The sequence below is a fragment of the Geospiza fortis genome, unplaced genomic scaffold (genome assembly GCF_000277835.1).
Source record: "Geospiza fortis unplaced genomic scaffold, GeoFor_1.0 scaffold78, whole genome shotgun sequence".
Lineage (NCBI taxonomy): Eukaryota > Metazoa > Chordata > Aves > Passeriformes > Thraupidae > Geospiza > Geospiza fortis.
Window position 1 is genome coordinate 3,806,596 of NW_005054339.1, and position 18,109 is coordinate 3,824,704.

The window sequence follows — 18,109 nt, forward strand, 5'->3', positions numbered from 1 at the left end:
ACAGGCCCTTTTTATCCTTTCTCTTGGTCCAGATATACAACCTCTAAACCAACCTCTACCTTCTTCCAAGAGGGAACCATTGCATTTTTATGGAAAATAACCTCTAAACCCACCTCTACCTTCTTACACCAGGAGGGAACCATTGCATTTTTATGGAAAATATGCAAAAGTTAGGCTCTAATAGTCATGGAATTGTATATATTTCCTAAACCTATTGATCCTTTCATATGCTGTTAACTGATACTATATAGAATTTGGATTACAGAGGAATTCCAAGGAAAGCCAGGGATGACCAGTTGATCATGACCTTTACCATTTGTTGTTATCGAATTGGTGAAATGTTTCTGCTTGTTAGTGAAATTATAATCTAGGAACAAAGAGTTTTTCTGGGCAGGATTATAGCCACTGCATGCTAATTAATGGAACAAAGGGATGAGGATTACAGAAGCAATAACAGTAAAATATCCAGGAGCAGTTCACTGGGGCATTATCTCCTGTCACCTGTGCTGTCGTGTGCTTTGGCACATCTCCTCTTGTCATCCCACAGGAACAAGAGACTTCTACGGGGGCCTCACAGAAACTCGCCTCGTTCTGTCCATGTGGTTTTCCTTTCCAGCAGAAATCCTGCCCACAGGGTCAGCAGAACCAGATGGGGAGAAGAAAATAATCTAATGGTGGTGTTCTGAGTGAGATGTCAACTGTTCTCCAAAAGGGATAGAGGATGGGTGGTTTCTGTAACCACTGATTGTGAGAGAAACTCTTTAGGGTGAAGTGATTCACTCTTCAAAACTACACAGTGGCAGTTTGAGTATCCTCAGTTTGTTCTGCCATGAGATCTTAATGTATAGAGAGATTTTCTCATCTATCAGTCATTAAAGTGTTCCAAATCTGGTAACTGATAGTTAAGTTTTTACTGGAAAGCACGGCAGTATGATAAAAAGTTAGTTTGCTGAAGAATGTTTTAATTTCTAGTACTGAGTACCAGAGATAAGATATTCTTAGCATATTCTCTAGATATTCACATTTTCTTCAATTTCTACTCCACTGCTTTATTTAGAAATATTGTCAGGGCTTCTATTGGCTCTTTTTTTAATTTATCCTATCTCGCATCTTGAGGCCTCTAAACCCTGATTTTTAGATAGTTAAGCAAGTGGGTTCATGCAATTTTTCTATTTGGTGTTTTGGGAAGAAATTTCAAATCTCTTCTAACACAAATCTCTTCTAAAGAGATCACCAAACACTCTTCATTTGAACCAAGAATATAAAAGGGCCAGGGCTGTGATTGGAGTATTTGCATGCTTGTTGCTTGATATTTTTTTTTCCAAATGCAGTATTGACAGAAAAGCTGTAAAATTGACAGAAATCAAAGTAACATTCTTTAATGTAAACTGTTGCAAAAATTTATAATTTATTGCACTAAACGCTCCCTTTCACTGTTCCCTATAAATGTATAATTTTATTTTTCAGACATGCATGAATGTACTGATTGGCAGTGTTCTTGTGGTTTGACTTTCCATCACCGGTTGGAACAGGAAAACTTTGAAGAATGAGCCAAAAGCAAATTATGAACAGTGAAGTTTTGTGTTTGTTTTAAAGGCTGGAAAACATTCCCTTATCAGCTAAGGCATCGTTCAGCCTCCATCTGATTAGGGTGTTCTAGAGACATCCAGAGATGAGTGATGGCACCATTAGAGCATAAATAAAGCTCAGGAATCCACACAAGCTAAGTGCTAGTGCAGTGTTGCAGGCAGGCTTGGGCTGTTGCTGTGAAATGACCTTTTCCATGTTCAGAAGCCCTTTAGGAGAGTTTGGGTGTAGCTATCTGTCCTGCTCTACTGGGAGACTGCAGTGGGAAACTGAGAGGAGTTATTTTAAAAATGGATGGTTGGGAATGAGATTAAACCAAATGAGGCACATATTGGATCTGAGAACCGTTTATTGGTAACGGAAATGAGATGGAAAAGGAGTTTCCCAAACAAAAGAGGGCTAGAAGAGACAGAAAAGAAGGAAGGAAAATGGAAAAGGCCTGGGGGAGAGGGAAGAGAATGGAGACAGAGGGACAAATGGAGCTTGGGAGTGCTGTCCGTGTCCTGTGGTGGGGCTGGGCACTGGGCAGGAGCTGAGGGGGGAGAGAGCAGCAGGGCCAGGAGCCTGGGTGGGCAGTGGGCAGGGCTGGGCAAGGTGGCCCAGGCAGGGACACAGAGACAAGCAGGCAGGGCGTTGGTCAGGGACACAGGGAGGCAGGATGGACACGAGGGTGAGCAAGAGCCAGAGAAGGCAGGAGAGCCAAAAGGTCGGCTGGGGCCAGGGCAAAAAGCCTAGGATTCTAAAAGCCCCCACAAGATGGAAGCATAAGCTCCAAAAGAAGGTTCAAAAAAGCCCCCAAGGCTCAGGATGCAGTCACTTTTTATGCCCCTTGGCCCCTCCCAAAGTCTGCCTGCTGACGGGAGACTTGATGTCAAGAAAGAGTGGTTGAGTGTCGAGTAGGTTTTAGTATGTTGTAGGATTTTCAGTTATAAGAACCCTTCCCAGTTGTGATACTGTGATAGGAATGCAAGCTTTTTTCAGAGTCAGGAATTTCTATGCAGATATTGAAAGTAAATATAAAATAAATTAATAACTTTATATAACAGGTTATGTGGTGATAGTACAAGTTAGAATGCTAGAGCAAGAAGAAATGCATGCAGTGCAACCCATTATTAAAATGGTCCCTGTGAATTGTTTTCAGTCTGTGTTTAAAAAAAATAATGTAGGTGGTGTTCTATTGCAGTCTTTAAAGATATCTTGCATCTTTTGCCAGTGGCTATTATGCATTCAGGCACCTCAGGAGCAAAGAAATGACAGAGAAATGGATGGCCTGGGTTTAACTAAGTAGGTGATGGTACAGATGAGGCCTGATAAGCTTAACACTCCATCTCTGTGCTGCCACTGTGGTTTGCAAGGAGATTAGAACTGTCTGACTGTGAGGAGGGCAAGCTCCACAAATTCACTCATACATGGCAGTTCTGTAATGAGGTGATACTTCATTCCTTAAACTACTGAACTAGAACTGCACAAACAGATGTGTGCCTCTGGCAGTGCTGTGCAGGCAGCACAGGCTCTGCCATGCCTCCAAATGCAAACACAATGTCCACTTGCCACAATTATATTTTATTGGTGTGCACTGTTCTTTGTATGTTTGTAATAGTAAGCGACAAATTATGTTGTTGTGAAAAAGGAAAATTAAATTTAAGGGTGTTTATAATGCAGGGCAGAGTCTGAAGAGGATCTAAATAATTATAATTTTTGTAGGTTAATGTGACAAAATTTGTGTTGGAAATTGAGAGTATCTTTCCCTTAGTTATCTGCATTATGTTGTTTCACAGCAAAACTTTCAGAAAGCTCACATGATGGAGATGTGGCCCCACTTTGAGTGTTTTACACAGTGGAAAGCCCAAGGTCAGCTCAGACTCAGAACTCAGTTTCTCTGTGTTTGGGGGCAGCAGTTCCACAGAACCATGGAAGGATGTGAAATGACCACTGAGACCCTAATTCACACGGGGTATCTTTATGTGCTGACTTGTTCTGCCTGCTTTAATAGCACCACTTGTGATTTTAACTTCAGTATATATTAATTACTCTGCTGCCTAGAGGTCTGAATGCAGTTCACCAAGGTCATTGCAGTTGTGGTGCACACTGAGGATTTTATCAATAGGTTGCCTTGCCATGACCTGTGATTGTGGTGCCTTTGCTTGATGTTCTGAGGTTTAGTGAAATTGTCTATTTTTATTAAGCAATGAAATAGTTGCAATCTGCTGATGGCAGTTTGCTGAACCTTGTCAACAAAGGATATATTTTTAAAATGGAAACTTTAATTTCTGCGTCTGTGAAAATGCTTTGTTAATTACAGCAGCCTAAGGTTTACTTTATACAAAAACAGTACTTAGAAGAACTATAACACAATGAATATTTAAATTGTGCTCTTTAGAAAGCAACAGAATTCTCTTTGAAACCAGAGAACCAGTAACTTTTTTCCTCTCCTAGAAGCTTGCTGGTCCAGAGACAGTCCATTGGATTAAGAGGACCTCCAAATATTTTTTTTCCTAAGAAGGGGATACCTCTATTAGATGCTGATCACTTAAATCTTTTTTTTTTCCAATTGCAAAGAAAGGACATTATTTAATTAACAATGGAGCTGAATAAAAAAACCCACTAAGCTGCAGCATAAGCAAATGTAGTTTTCAATAATAAGGCTTTCCATTATGGGATATTGAACCACACAAGACTTAGAGTATTTCTACAGGTACATTCACTCAGAGAGTATTTGTTATGCAGAAATGTTATTTTAGGCATTGGTCATTTATATTAACAAACAACCCAACCATAGCAAGATCTTTTATTTAAGAAACAAAATTTTAAATTCTAGTACTTGAAAATATCAGCTGGTATGTGCATATGCTCCCAAAAACACAAGCTGTTTTTTCTATCTGCAAATAAAGTAATAATTTTTAAGTGCTCTAAATGTATGAACAGAAAGGATACAGTAAGGAGATAACAATATGTGTTCATTTTATACTTAGAAAATTTTATGTGATTACTGTGTTCTTCTGCTTGCTTCCTCTCATGTGTGAAGGGAGGGAAAGTAAATTAATTGCCATTAGCCTGAAGGAGAGCACACTGTACTCTTTACAACTTCATAGTATTGATTTGGCTGTTATTCATGGCTTCTATTCTCTGCTATGCAGATTGATGCATCTTTAATTCATAGACACATTAACATTAATAGTGGTTTATTGACCAAGCAAAACAAAGCTGTTGTTGGGTCCTTTCTAGTGCCAAAGCTCTTGACTTTTTCTGATAAATGTATTTGTTTGTGCAGTGGATTACAGCCTCTGGAGTTAGATGGTTTGTTTCTATATAGTGGGGTGATGATCTGTTGTGGTGCTACTATAGGTAATACACATTTTTTTTTTTATGAGATGATCTCTGTTGGTAATGAAATGAATTCCTAAATGACAAAAAACCCTTTCTGCCCTTTTTGAGACTCAGGGGAAAAAAAGCTGAATAATCATCTGTAGGCACACAGTTTGTGATAACTGGGAGTGGGGCTGAGCCTCATCATCCCCAATGGGCACAGCTGTGAGCAGCAGGTGAGCAGCACTGACAGCAATGAGCCATGCAGTGCCCAGGGGCACTGACCAACCACCAAAGGGAGCAGAGGGCACACAGGTGCAGTGCATCAACAGGAGGGGATAAAAGGTTGGGCTGAAGAACAAGAAGGGCAGACCCCTGCAGCCTCCTAAAGTGATGTTCCTCTGTATGGGCAGATGCCTGAAGCCTTCTGATTTGGTGAGGTGTTACTGTATGGGCTGAAGCTTTCTGAAATTGTGAGGGGATACTCTGTGTGTATTGTGGCTGTCTCAACTGTGACATGTGCTGTGACAGGCATCCCATGTTTTACAGCTAACTGAACCTAGAAAACTCTCAATATAGTAGAGTAAAGACTGTGCCCTGCTTTTAAACTTGAAATAGGTTTGCTTCAGATTTAATTTGGGCAAATTTCTTTTAAGTTTTCATAAACAGAACTAAGCTGATGGTTTGCTGAAATGCTTCCAATCTGATCAGATACTGACTTGTGGGTACACAAAAATAAATCTTTAGCTTGGTAGCCAACTTGTTTTGTTGTTTAGTTTTGTGGGATTTTTGAGAGAGGAAAAAAAGACAGGTTTGTAATATAGGTGTGAGAGTACACAAATTTCTGAGTAGAGGGTCTGAATCTCATTCATTTGGGAGGATAGGTTTTGATGAAGGTGATGTCATTAAGGAGATATGTACAATTAATAAAACCAGCTTGAGTTTTCAGTCTTGGAGGAAATAAAAACAGAAATTGGGGCTGCTGTACTTCAGTCCTCCTGGTAACATTTGAAATTGCTCAGGGTTTATTTGCTCTTTGCAGTGATGTTTGGGAATACCTACATGTGGGTATGATATGTTACCCACTCTATTGTCTAGAGTATTCATCCAATTTTCATAAAAGCCCAAAACAACCAATCAAAACAAAAAAACTCCAAAACAAACAACCCCCCCCCCCCCAAAAAAAACAAACAAGCAAACAAAAAAAGGCAAACCAAAGAAAGAGCTACAAACAGAACTCTGCCTGGGATTTTGATGCACAGGACTTTTCCTTAATGAGGTTTCAAGTGTCATTTTTAAAAGTGTGAGAGAGGAAAAACTCTGTTGAGGGAAAAACATTCTGAGAGCCAGCATGCCAGATGCCAGTCTAAGACTCTCATAGCTAAAGGGTCCAAAGAGAAAAGAATCTGCACAAGTTCTGCTGTACAGGGCATTAGTTTATATCATATTACAGCCTTTCAAAGGCAGCTATTAAATATTGGATTGAGGGTGGTTTGGCAGTTGAACTTTAACCCTTTGTTTGTCCTTGTGTGTTCAGCAGTTTGTTTTATGAAGCTTTGAAGGGAATCATGATGGATCTGCTGCTCTCTAGAAGGATACAGCAGGGCTGGCCATCCTCTGCTCCTTCTTTGAAGTTTTATAAGTGCCTGGCAATCACATGTGGAAGTGAAAAGCATTAGCTTGTGTGGCAAAACCACAAATATGTTTTCACACTTCCAGGCAGTGCCAAATGCTATAGTTAGGTTCCCAAATATTTTTTTTTTCTTTTTTATGGGTAACTGACTGAATTCTTCTCAAGACATCTGCCCTCAGACCACATGCAGGTGGTCTGATTTCCACAGATGCTGAGAATAGACTGCTGATGCTGGCTTTGATGGACTGAGGGGAGTCCAGATTTTTGAAAACATAGTAATTTTTAACATTCAGTCATGAGCTGAAGAATTGGGAGCCTAAATTTAGGTACCCAAATTCAGGTATTCAGAAGTTATGATTTTCTTGTTATTACAATTCCCCTTTGATCTGTAGTGTTCTGACACCTCTCTGAAGCCCTAAATCAATAGAAATACTTTTATCAGGTGTGTACAGAAAAGTGCAATGATGAGCCAGAGCAGCAGGGATCAATGCCATGTCCTTCAGAGTGACAAACAATGAAATGAAAAGCTCATTTAAGAGTTAATGTTGAAGGTACCACACAATGGTTTGGAGGTGTCCAAGCAGACAAATGTTTATGGTAGAGAACATTGCAAAGCATAATTTATGTCCTGAGGAGATTGTGTTTCTTTTTCTGAGGAAAAAAACCCATTAGAGATTCTTAAAAGCAGAGCTTTTGGACCTTCTCAAAAGGCATGGATATTGCTAAGCCAAGGTTTGTCTTGGAACACACTTCTTTTTTTTTTGTTCTACATACATTCCACTTAATTTCAAATTTTCTTGGCTGCTCATTTTATTTTATTGCTCATTTAGGGGCAACTATGAAGGCTGGGAAGCCAATTGTGTAATTTTTCTTAGATGGAAAATAAGTGCTGTCTAATAAAAGTCTATAGAAACAGCAAAATCTGGTAGAAGAGCTTGGTGTAAGGCAGGCATAGGTTGAGGGGGAACAGTAAGGAGAGAAAGAGACATTCAGTGATAAGAGTAGTGTAAAGAGAAAAAAAAAGAATTACCAGAATGTCTGATTGAAAAAAATTCGTTTATGGTTGTATCCCGTGACCTTACAGCACAATGTAAGCTGTCTTTTTTGGCTGTTCTTGTTTCCAGCAGCCATGGAGACTTTTGGAGAAGACAATGCAGCTTTGTGTACAAAACAAAATGTTGTAGTATCTCAGTCCCGCTGAGAATTGGTGATGGTGGTGAACTGTCAGGTTACCTACTTCTGAATCTTCAGTGGCTTAGAAGAAGTGTCCAGGGGGAAAGGATTGCATTCTCAGATTGCTTCAGTGTTTTGTGAGGAACACATTGGTTGTACATGCTTTTAATATACTTACTTTCACCTGAAAATGTAGAGAAGTCTTTGCCTTGGATGAACACAGCTTCTGGATTGTGTTTAATTCTGCAGATTTATACTGATAAGTGTTTTGTTCCTCATGGAAAGCAGTTCATATGAAATACTGTAGTGAGTTTTCAAGAGTACCCAGAACAGCCTTATGGAAAAAGGAGTCTCCAGGGCAGTTCCAGAATGTTCTTATTCAGTTTAAATGAGGGCTTTATGTTCTTTTCTAAAATAGAAGCAAAGGTGTGGGTAATTGTATAGACAGCTTCTGTGAAATGTTATTTCCAAAGCAGCTCTTAATAGCCTTTGTTAAGTAGCTCTTGAAACATCTTGCTGGCCTGTGGAGATGTTTCAGATGTCTGAAAGAATTTGCAAGACAATAGTTGCTTTTTCAGCTATTTTATGATTAAATATGGTTAAACTGACATTCAGGAGAGCTGGTGAGGTGACCCTCCTGGGGAAGGAGCCCCAGGTGCCTCTGCCGTGGGCTCTGGAGGCAGCAGCCAGGCAAACCCTGCCGGACGTTTCTCACTGGGGTTAGCACTGACCGAAGCAACTCTGTTAAAGGGAGAGATGGGACTGTGCTTCCAATTGCTGTTTGCTTGGAATTAGATTGCCTATCTAGTTATTTGGATCACCCATTTGTGGTGATTTTCTTTTCATTAGCTACTTCAGGTAAAAGTTAAAATACTGAATTAATCTCAGAGAGCAAGCATTTGAACCTCCTGGAGTGTGTTTCTTTATCTTTTTATTTATTAGATGCTATAGTTTATGTATCACCAATGTGGCTGCTTTTCTAAAATTGTACCTGTGATGAGAAGTACTCTGTGGTAGAGTAGCTTTTATCTTCCCCTGCTAACTGAGCTGTTTTAACCATGCTTGTATTCCAATTAATGCTCTTTACGTGGTATTTTCAGTTATATAGATGCTATATATGTTTATATATAGATAGACATAAACATATCTAGTTGTGAAAGGTTCAAGGAGACACCTTGTGTGGCATTTCACAGATGGGGCAGAGGAATGTTGCTAAATCAGGAGCTGGGTTGTTTGGTTTTAATGATCATTCAGTTTAATGCTTTAATGGATTTGGTTTTGTGGCATTTACATATAGTCATGAGGTAAAAATAGGTCAGAAGTAAATATCTTTGTAAAGATTAAATATGCCGGGGGTATAGTGCCCTTGCAGTGATTTTAATGTGCAAATTATTTTGCAAGGAAAGCAGTAACTATCCTTGTCAGTCTGCTGATGATAACAAATTTCCCAGGATAGCTGATCTTTGGCTGTAACATACTAGGTACAGCATTGAGTAGCTAATCACAGTAAAGAAGTATGCAAAAAAATATTTCAATATCTTGTTTTAAAAGTGTATTTTGTGAAGTAACCAAACTGGACTTTGAGGCAACAGGAGTTCCTCAGACACCAGTGTGTGTGAGAGTCAAATGTGAAGGGCTAATCCAGAGCTCCTAGGAGCTGTTTGCTGGAGTGAGTGAGAATTTCTCTGCAGAAAATGAGTGTGCCATCACACTGGGCATTGCTGATGGATTTCATCAACACAAAGAGGTTCAGGAAAGGTTAATAGGAGTGTGTAATGTGGTGTAACACAAACTCTCAATTACTAAGGAGTTCTCTAATGTCAAGGTGAGGAGAAGTGTGCTGTTGTGATTCATCTTGCCATGCAGATCAAGAGGAAGTTAACAAAGATGACTGTGGTTTATTGAGCAGGGCATTGGAAGAATAACCAAGAGAGCTTGTTCTCTTTGTAGTTCTGAACTGTTCTGTGACATTGGGCACATCACTGAATTAAAGGATAGCCCAATATCCTCTTCTACACGGAGATTTGATCTACATGCTTTATAAATTCTTTCAAACTCTGTGAGTGAAAAACTTAATACTGACTCTGAACTGAAATAATTTTGTTCAACAACAAAATAAAAACCTTAGTTGTTTATTTTGTTAGAGTTGCTCCACTGAATGAATACATTTCAGAGTTGGGAGGAACAGATAGCAGCATAAGAGTTGCACTCTAACCAAACCACCCCACCACGGGGTCAGTGTGTGTGATAAGGCGAAAACACAAAATCTTGTAGGAATGAGAGATTCACAGATGAGTCTGTCAGAGGAGTGCACCATCTGTATTTGATATCTGTGCTGTGCCTGTGCCATCTGAGTACCCTTCTGCTCAGTGGAAAAGCTCAGACTCCCCCTCACATGCACATGTGATGCTGGAGAAGGTTTTTAATTTGGCTTGCAGTCGGGCTTATTCCAGCAGTGCATACATGGTTAGTGACCCCTCAGCTCTAATGAGGCATTCAGAGGCTGTGCTGGATAATTTTAAATCTTCTCCTGGGCATTGCTCTACCACCTCCCACATGCAGAAGGGATGTGTGCTCTATGGTAGAGCACTGCAAGAGCTCAGGCCACAGAAGGGTTGAACTGTCACTGGCTTTTCCCCATCAATTTGAATATGGATATTGTCTTATCAAATGCTGTGATAGACTTCCCAGATGAAGAGTAATTTATATTTGTTTTGATTCAAAAGCCCAGAACCAGGTTTTGCTATAGTCCCTGCTCTGTGCATAGCTTTTTAAAATTTCAACAGAACTGTTAATGGGGTAAAGCAGCAACTAATGAGACATTTTGAGTTTGCTCCATGTATATGGCAGGTTTTGGGTTCTGGAATTTAAAAAGCCAACAAAACCAAAACCTATATAAAGTGCAAACAGGAAGAGGTGCTTTTAAAACATGCTGAATAAATGACATTTAAAAAAATGATTGAGCAGTTGTGCAAAAAAAAAAAAAATACATGTAAAAATTGTTATACATTAAGAGGAGTAAAGAAGAATGAAGGGGCTTAATGTTAGACTATGGTGAAGAATAGATTATTGAAAGAAAAAAGAATTTCTCTGTGCATAGAAAAGTAGTTTATTAGCAACTTTCTGATCCCTACAATTTAAAAGAACTTGACATAAAAATTCAAGGCTACTTCAGCTAGGAAAGTCGACTTTAGTGAGAAATTAATGCATTTAGGGGCCAAGAATGTGGTCAGGACTGTGGCATAACTTTTGGCTCTGTAACTAAAGAAACTGCTTTAAGAGCTGCAAATTGTATCAGCTGCAAGCTTTTTGCAGCCTTTCAGTCTCATTAATTACATCTGATTGTTGGGGTATCGTAAATATAGAGTCAAAATAATTCTAATAAGTTTATTAACTCCTGTGGCCCTTCAGTCCAGCGCTGCCCCTCTGAAGGGAGTCACTGCTAGGACTTGCATGGCAGAGGGGGTGAAGCAAATCTAAACAGTTCAAGCTCTGCATAGCACAGCCTTTCTGCTGGGCCAGAGATATTAATTGAAATCAAAAGTTGGTGATTTAATCAAAAGTGTATGTTTCTGCAATCTCTCTTTACATTTGCAACGTTGAGGCTTGCACATCTGAAAGTGGTTTTTTGAAAATGGCATGGAGTAAACACACATTTAATTTTTTCATGGAAACAATGGATAGATTGGATATTTGATCTGCCATTTGCATGCTGGTTCTGCTTTTTCATTATAAAACATAAAATGTATATATGCACATATAGTTTTAACATGCCTGTGACAAAATCTCTCAACCAGCAACATTTCTGAAGTGTGTGCAATTGAGCTGTGAATGCACCTCAGAGGCAAATAACAGCTCCAAACAGGCAACGCAGAGAGATGACTTTTAAAGTATTATTGCAAGATTCCTGTTGAATTCCTTTCTTTAATCAGGGTGGTAGTGGTATTTACTGGCTTTCAAAATCCCAGGGAGGGGGAAGAATTTTCATCATAAATGGGCAGTGTTCTGCAGATGTACAAAGCAAACAGAGCCCATTTGAAAGGCTGAGACTAAGGATGGTGTGCACACATGTAAGTAACATGAAATATTTTTGTTTACAGTCATAGGTGAATATCTTGATTCTGATAAGACTTGATAGAAGTAAATACAAATAGGAACACAAAGACCATGTTTCTCTTTAGAATAAAAACAAGGAGAAAAAATTTGAGCTGAAGTCAAGAGTCTTGCTTCAGGAGGGGATTTCTTTTCCTGTCTTGGTCACTCAAACTGTGTAGGTTTTGGTGTGGTTTGGCTTTGCTTTCATTTTGTTTGTTTTGGGGACTCTCTGGTAATTTTTTTTTGTTAGCAATTCTTAGTTTGTGTGTATTTGTGTTATCTTTCAGTGGCAGATATTTAGATTGCATTAAGCACTTCTGATCTGAGTTTTGTACAGATAACTTTTTGGTTTGTTATTTCTAGATGATCATTTACCAAGAAAAAACCCCCACACCTAAACCAGTGAAAAATATAAAAGCATTAAGGGTTCTGACAGTGAAATACTGTCTGTCTTTCCCCAGTGCTTATGTGAAATGATCTGGCAAAACAGATACTGAGGAAATAATATATTTTTTGTGGGCTTTCTCAAATGATAAATGTTCTTGTCTCTCTAGAGAATTTCTTACCAAATGCTGATTTTTGCAACCCTACAGAATCAGCATTTCAAGTATTTTTTTTATAATGCAGCAAATCAGAAGTTGTACCTTCTTCATCTTCTAGACAATTGGAAATTCATTTATCAGAAGTTTCCAACTATGCCTCTAATATTTCATACTCTTTTTGAAGCAAGTCACTTGTTTATAGCAAAGTTAGAGCTGTTTTCTCTCCTTTTAATTACAATACACATGTATTATTGCCTATGTTACAAATTATGAGGATTATCAGTTTCTCTTAATGAAATAAAATTAGGGAAGATTGAAAAAGCTGAAGGGCTGATTTTTTTTTATATAAAACAAAATGACAACTTTGTCATCATCTTCATTTTTTTTACAGGGAAGGGAAATGATAATTTAAGGCATTGCTTGTTTGAGCAGCTTCATAGTAGCAGTACAACAAAGTAGTTTGCAAGTTTGGAGTATAAAGGCCCAAAAGCTTTGTTTTTTTACTACTCATTTTGTTTAACTGGAACAATAGTGCCATGCTGCTTTTTCAAGCTGGTATCAAAATATAATGATTTCATTAAAAAAAATTCCAAATTTATTTCAGAGGGACTATGTCTTTGCTGTTTGAATTTATTGAAACTTAAACCCAAATTTAATATGTAAAAATTTAGTGATGAGGAAAGGATGAGGGCCTGAAGGTCAAACAGCCTCTGCAGTGAAAGGAAGAGAATGCAGTGTTAATGATAGCCTTTGTTGTGGTTTTCTTATGGGTTTGTGTGTTTTCACTATCCTGTGTGATTCAGGTTTCTTGCATTGATAGTTGTTATAAAGTCAGGTTCTTTATGGGTGGAATCTAAATCCCAGCATCCTGCAGAGTGAGCACTGAGGGCACAGTGACCCCCAGGTCAGGCTGGCACCTCTCCCCTCCAGGCACCAGGAGAGCAAAAACAGCTGGAAATTTTTCACAACCACATAATTTTCCTGTTTTGGAACCTTCCAATGATGGCTGAAAAAATGACAGAAGTGCTTTTTTATGGCAGTGGAATTCCAAATATAAAATATGTAATACATAAACCTCTTGCTTGCCAGGGTATTGCAAAGCAAGCTCTCCTGGTTTTGTTGCAAATGTTCTTGAAGGTTTGCAGCAACTGAGCAGAGTTGCACACCATGCACGATGTGGGGTCTTTTCACATAGATCTGAAATAATATCTTCTGTTTCTTCCAATTTCTCCTTTTGTGTTGGAACTTTGGCATTTGATTTATGAAAAAATGCATTTATTTACTATGAACTGGCATAATTATAAGATCATAAATGACGAGTTAAGAAATCATTCACGTCTCTTTTGAGTGCAAGTTATTTTTAGTTTTCAAAAACACCAGTTACTCAACATTGAGAAGTGTGGCTTTTTAATGTGCTTTCACAAGAGCCTAATAGACCCATGTGGTAGGGTTCTGTGTGCCTAGAAAATGTTGTGGATTTCAACAGTTCCATTCAGTTTTCAGGCAAGCACAGTGAATAACTGCCTGGCTTTCTTCACTCAATGACAAAGCTCAAATCAATAAATCTGATGACCTGAAAGCTGTCTCTTCAAGTGATGCATTTTAGAATACTTTCTAAAAACTCAAAGGTCAAGTCTAAAGGAAACATTTTTATCAGGAGGTGATATGTTGAACATGATCTGTGCAGCTGGAAATAAGTGATTCAAATTTGTACTTGATTTGTTTTAAATTCCCCAAAGCTTCAAATCCTGTGGGATGTGGACAGACATTGACATCATTAATTAACTGGCAGTGTTTTCAGTTTACTGATCATTTACTGCATTTTATCATGGTGTTGGTTACAATAGCATTTGCCTCTCTTGTCTACTGTGCTCTTATATTTTCTCCAGTGAGTAAAAATAAAAGTGGATTTTTCTATTTTATAAAAATCCCTTTTATCTCCAGTAATGACATAAATGGACTTCAAGAATTGAAATCAGAACTCTGTTGATGGTATCTAAGTGCAGATCAAAGGGGGGAAAAACCCAAATCTCTCTGCCTGCCTCGAGGGAGTAAAATGCAAGGGGTTTGTTTGAGGTTTCTTAGGTTGCTAGCTTGCTATTAAGGTCTCAAACTAGAGATTCATGACAGACAGTAATGTGGAAAAAAAGAAATTATCGCTGAAATTACGTATAGAAAAAAATTGCTCTAAATATTTACTGACAACTTTGTATTTTTAAATTCATTCCAAAATTGTCTGCAAATTATGTTTTATTAAATATTGTTTCACTAACAATATATTCATCCAAGTTTTTACAGAGAAATGTGAAGTTTAAAGGAAGTACAAAGTGTCAGTCTATCTTGAAAATTAGTTTTGTTGGGGGAAATGGGTACAACATGTGCAAGCATTCTCTTAACAGAAGAGTCCTGTCTTGTGTCACCAGCCAGGACATAACTGGTCCTGGCTTATTCACTGTTTTGAACATTTTAATATTCTTCCAGCTGCTTTGAACCACTGTTTTTGGTCACCTTATTCTCCATTCTCTCTGGAGTTCTATAAAAATCATCATTCTGCAGGCAAATTTAAATGATAATTTTTTTTAATGATACCATTTCATTTTATTCACTCAGACACTGTGGGTTGCCCCAAGAATCTGCTGGAGAGGTTGGGAACATATTTTTGGCACAGGGGCTAATTGGCAGGAGTCAGGTGTGCCTTCCTCTCCCTCCCTGTGTCATGGAGGTGCAGGTTTGTGGTCAGGTGAAGGGTTTGGTGATGGGCAGGGGTCAGTTCAACACAACTGTGCATGTTTTAGAGAGAGAGAGGCAAACAATGGCCAGAGTGGAAGCCAACAGTTCTTGGAGTACAGGCTGCAGTGGAATAACGTGGGGAAGAAGAATGTTCTCAGCATTAAATTCTTTTAAATAATTAATTTTTACAAAGCTTCCTTATAAACACTGGTGAGAAAAAAAGAAGTATTGATATGCAGAAAATAGAGGATAAAACTTGTTTTGCATATATTTTTAGTGCTTAGGCGTTCTGGGAGTTATTCACACTGCGAAATGTAATGCTCATCATATTGGATAAAGGATGCTTTGATGCTTGTGTTTAGATGAAGGCTCAAGTTGATGTGCTTTGTTTAGGCTTTTCTCTGCATGAAAAGTTAAGCATGTCTAGATAAGCTTGTAGTGTGAGTACTCCTAATGTAAGTGTTGGATAAAGCTTGTGAAATAGGCATCCACAGGAAGTTCAGCTGAGGAGGATTCTATGTTGCCAAGGCAGAGGGATTGCCAATCATATCACTGTTTTTACATGATTTTTGGAGGAGATACAAGGATTTTTTGTTACCTTTTTTTTGGCTCTTGTTTAGTTGTGGGGAAGAGTAATTTAAACATTGTGAAGGGGAGCTATCGTTTTCCTACGGTGCATGAGATAAATATTTTTATTATTTTTTTAAGCGAACTTCTGGTTCTAATCCAGTTGTTCTCTCCCCATGACAGCATCTTGGCACAAAGCAACCTACTGTCACGCAAATAAGCATCAAATAAATGAAGAATGTCAGCAAAAGTGTAATATAAAACGAATAATTAGTTGTCAGAATTTCAGCTGGTTCCCTGTGAGTAACTTTTCCCTATTTTTCTTTTCTTCTTCCAGAAATACAAAGAATATGAGAAGGATGTTGCAATAGAAGAAATTGATGGCCTTCAGCTTGTGAAAAAGTTAGCAAAGAATATGGAAGAAATGTTTCATAAGAAGTCTGAAGCCGTACGGGTAAGCAGCAGATCAATCTGCTATTTCCTTCTATGATGGAAAATTAAATATATGGTTTAGGCTCTGCTCTGAAGGCTGTACTAGCAATTGAAGGTGCTGAAGTGGAAATGCTAAAGTATTCAGAAGTATTTTAGGATCACTGTTCAAGAGAATAGATTTAAGTTATTTATACCATCAATAGACAAATGTAAGAGTGTGCAATGAGATTGGGACTACCAATTTCCAATATGAGTTTGTAACACACCACTGTGTGCAGTAAAACCTAAGTGCATATGGTTGAAATGTTAGATTTTAAAATATCCAACCAAAGCAGACTTAATTTCAGTACTCACTATTATAAGAATAGTACTGGAGGGAAATGTCTGAGTTCAATAACTGTCCTTTAGTTCAGAAAAAGATGCAAACACTTCAAATGGTAAACATTTTATTGTGGTAAGTACTACATCCCTCTTCAGTTTATTAATGATTATTGGATAACTAGACTGCTCTCTGCATGTCTGTAAGATTTTGTGCTTTTTTCTTCCTTTTTTTTTGTATTTTTCTATCTCCATTCTGATCCTCATTTTGTAATAGCTTTGGTGTCTATTAGACTTACTATAAAACCAAGAAAAAAGTTCAGATTTTTATGTTTTATTATATCAAATAGGAGTTTGTTGTAAAATGTGCGGTCTAAAGAGTGAAAAGAAAAACCATCTTCCTGTTGTAGTTTTCCTTTTGCATTATTTGCTAGAAATTGAGGTGACTGCTTGGAACAATGTGGCATCACCTCTGTCAGCAAACTCACAGGACATTCTAGTGATGCTGTTTGCCATCAGCTGCTCTATTTCAGCCAGACTTAGCTGCTCAATTGAGCTGAAGATCCTCCTGTCTCCACTGCAGAGCTGGAGGTATCACCCGAGGACAGGGATTCCTTTTGTGTGACTGAGGATACAATTCCACCCTCAGCCTTGTATTATTTGTTATGGTGCAAAAGGGAGGAAGGAATTTGGCTGCATTTAAGAGGTTGAATTTTCAGGGCTGGCAGTGAAGTAAAACATATTTCAGCTTGTAAAACTGAGCTCACTTGGCAGGGAAGCAGAGAAAGACAATAAACATGGAACCCCGCAATGCTATTTTTACAGTGTGTTTTTCAGAGGAAAACCTACACTTTAATATGTGTGCAACAGCTTCCAGAAGCCTGAAGAATATTGACTTGGGGAAGGGGGAGGACTCTTTTCCTTGTTTCTTTGCAGAGAAAACTGCTCCCCTGAGATCATAATGTGAACAAAGCATTCTTGGAGCAACACTTGTTTAGAGCAAGAGGTGACCAGCGAGCTGCGCACTTGCCTGGTGAGGGAATAGAATTCCATCAGGGAGGAGTGGGGTGGGGAAGGGCAGTTTGTGTCTCAATTAGAGCTTCATAACAAATGCTTAGAACAGGTTTGGTCTCTTCATACAGATGGTGTTTTTATCTAAGGAGGAAAAATATACAGGATCAATATAGACCACCATGCTCTGAGTGAAAACAAGCCCAAATTCCGTGAAGTTAAACCATGCGTGTAATCTTGAGTGAATGGATTTTAGTGCTGGAAAAAGTGACTGAAATCCAGAGCCTTTTTGGAAGGTTTCCATCTTTGGAAAGGAAGCTAAAAGCATGGTTTGGACAGGATCACTTATTTTAAGAAATTATCTGTTTAGTGTACTTTCAAATTAAGCTCTTAATTTTTTGCATAATTATATAAATTGGTCGGTTTTGATGCTAGAGATGTAAAGAGTGACCCATTCTGTTCTGGTAGTAAGTAGTGCTTGGTAATTTGCATCTTGAGAAGTGCAAAAACCTTTAGTACAATGTGGGTTTTGCATAAATTTCATCCTTGGTTCATCACAACTAATTTTCCTCTCATATCTGGGGAGGTGAGATGGGAATTGGAAAACTCCTCTACACTTACAAGCTCTGTTCCCATCCTGGTACTGGATCATCTTGTCTCTAAAATACTTGAATTTTGACATAAGCTTTTGATGGAAACTTGTGCAAGAGCACTG

The 18,109-nt window shown here is 38.4% G+C and overlaps 1 protein-coding gene across 1 annotated transcript in view; it reads left to right on the forward strand.

Moving 5' to 3' along the window:
• The window catches only part of CACNA2D3 (calcium voltage-gated channel auxiliary subunit alpha2delta 3), a 385,100-nt gene that overhangs the window by 68,190 nt on the left and 298,801 nt on the right, over positions 1 to 18,109 (forward strand). Inside the window, exon 3 of the mRNA XM_031058245.1 lies at positions 15,971 to 16,087. Coding sequence (XP_030914105.1) covers positions 15,971 to 16,087 — 117 coding nt within the window. The remainder of the gene's footprint in view (positions 1 to 15,970; positions 16,088 to 18,109) is intronic.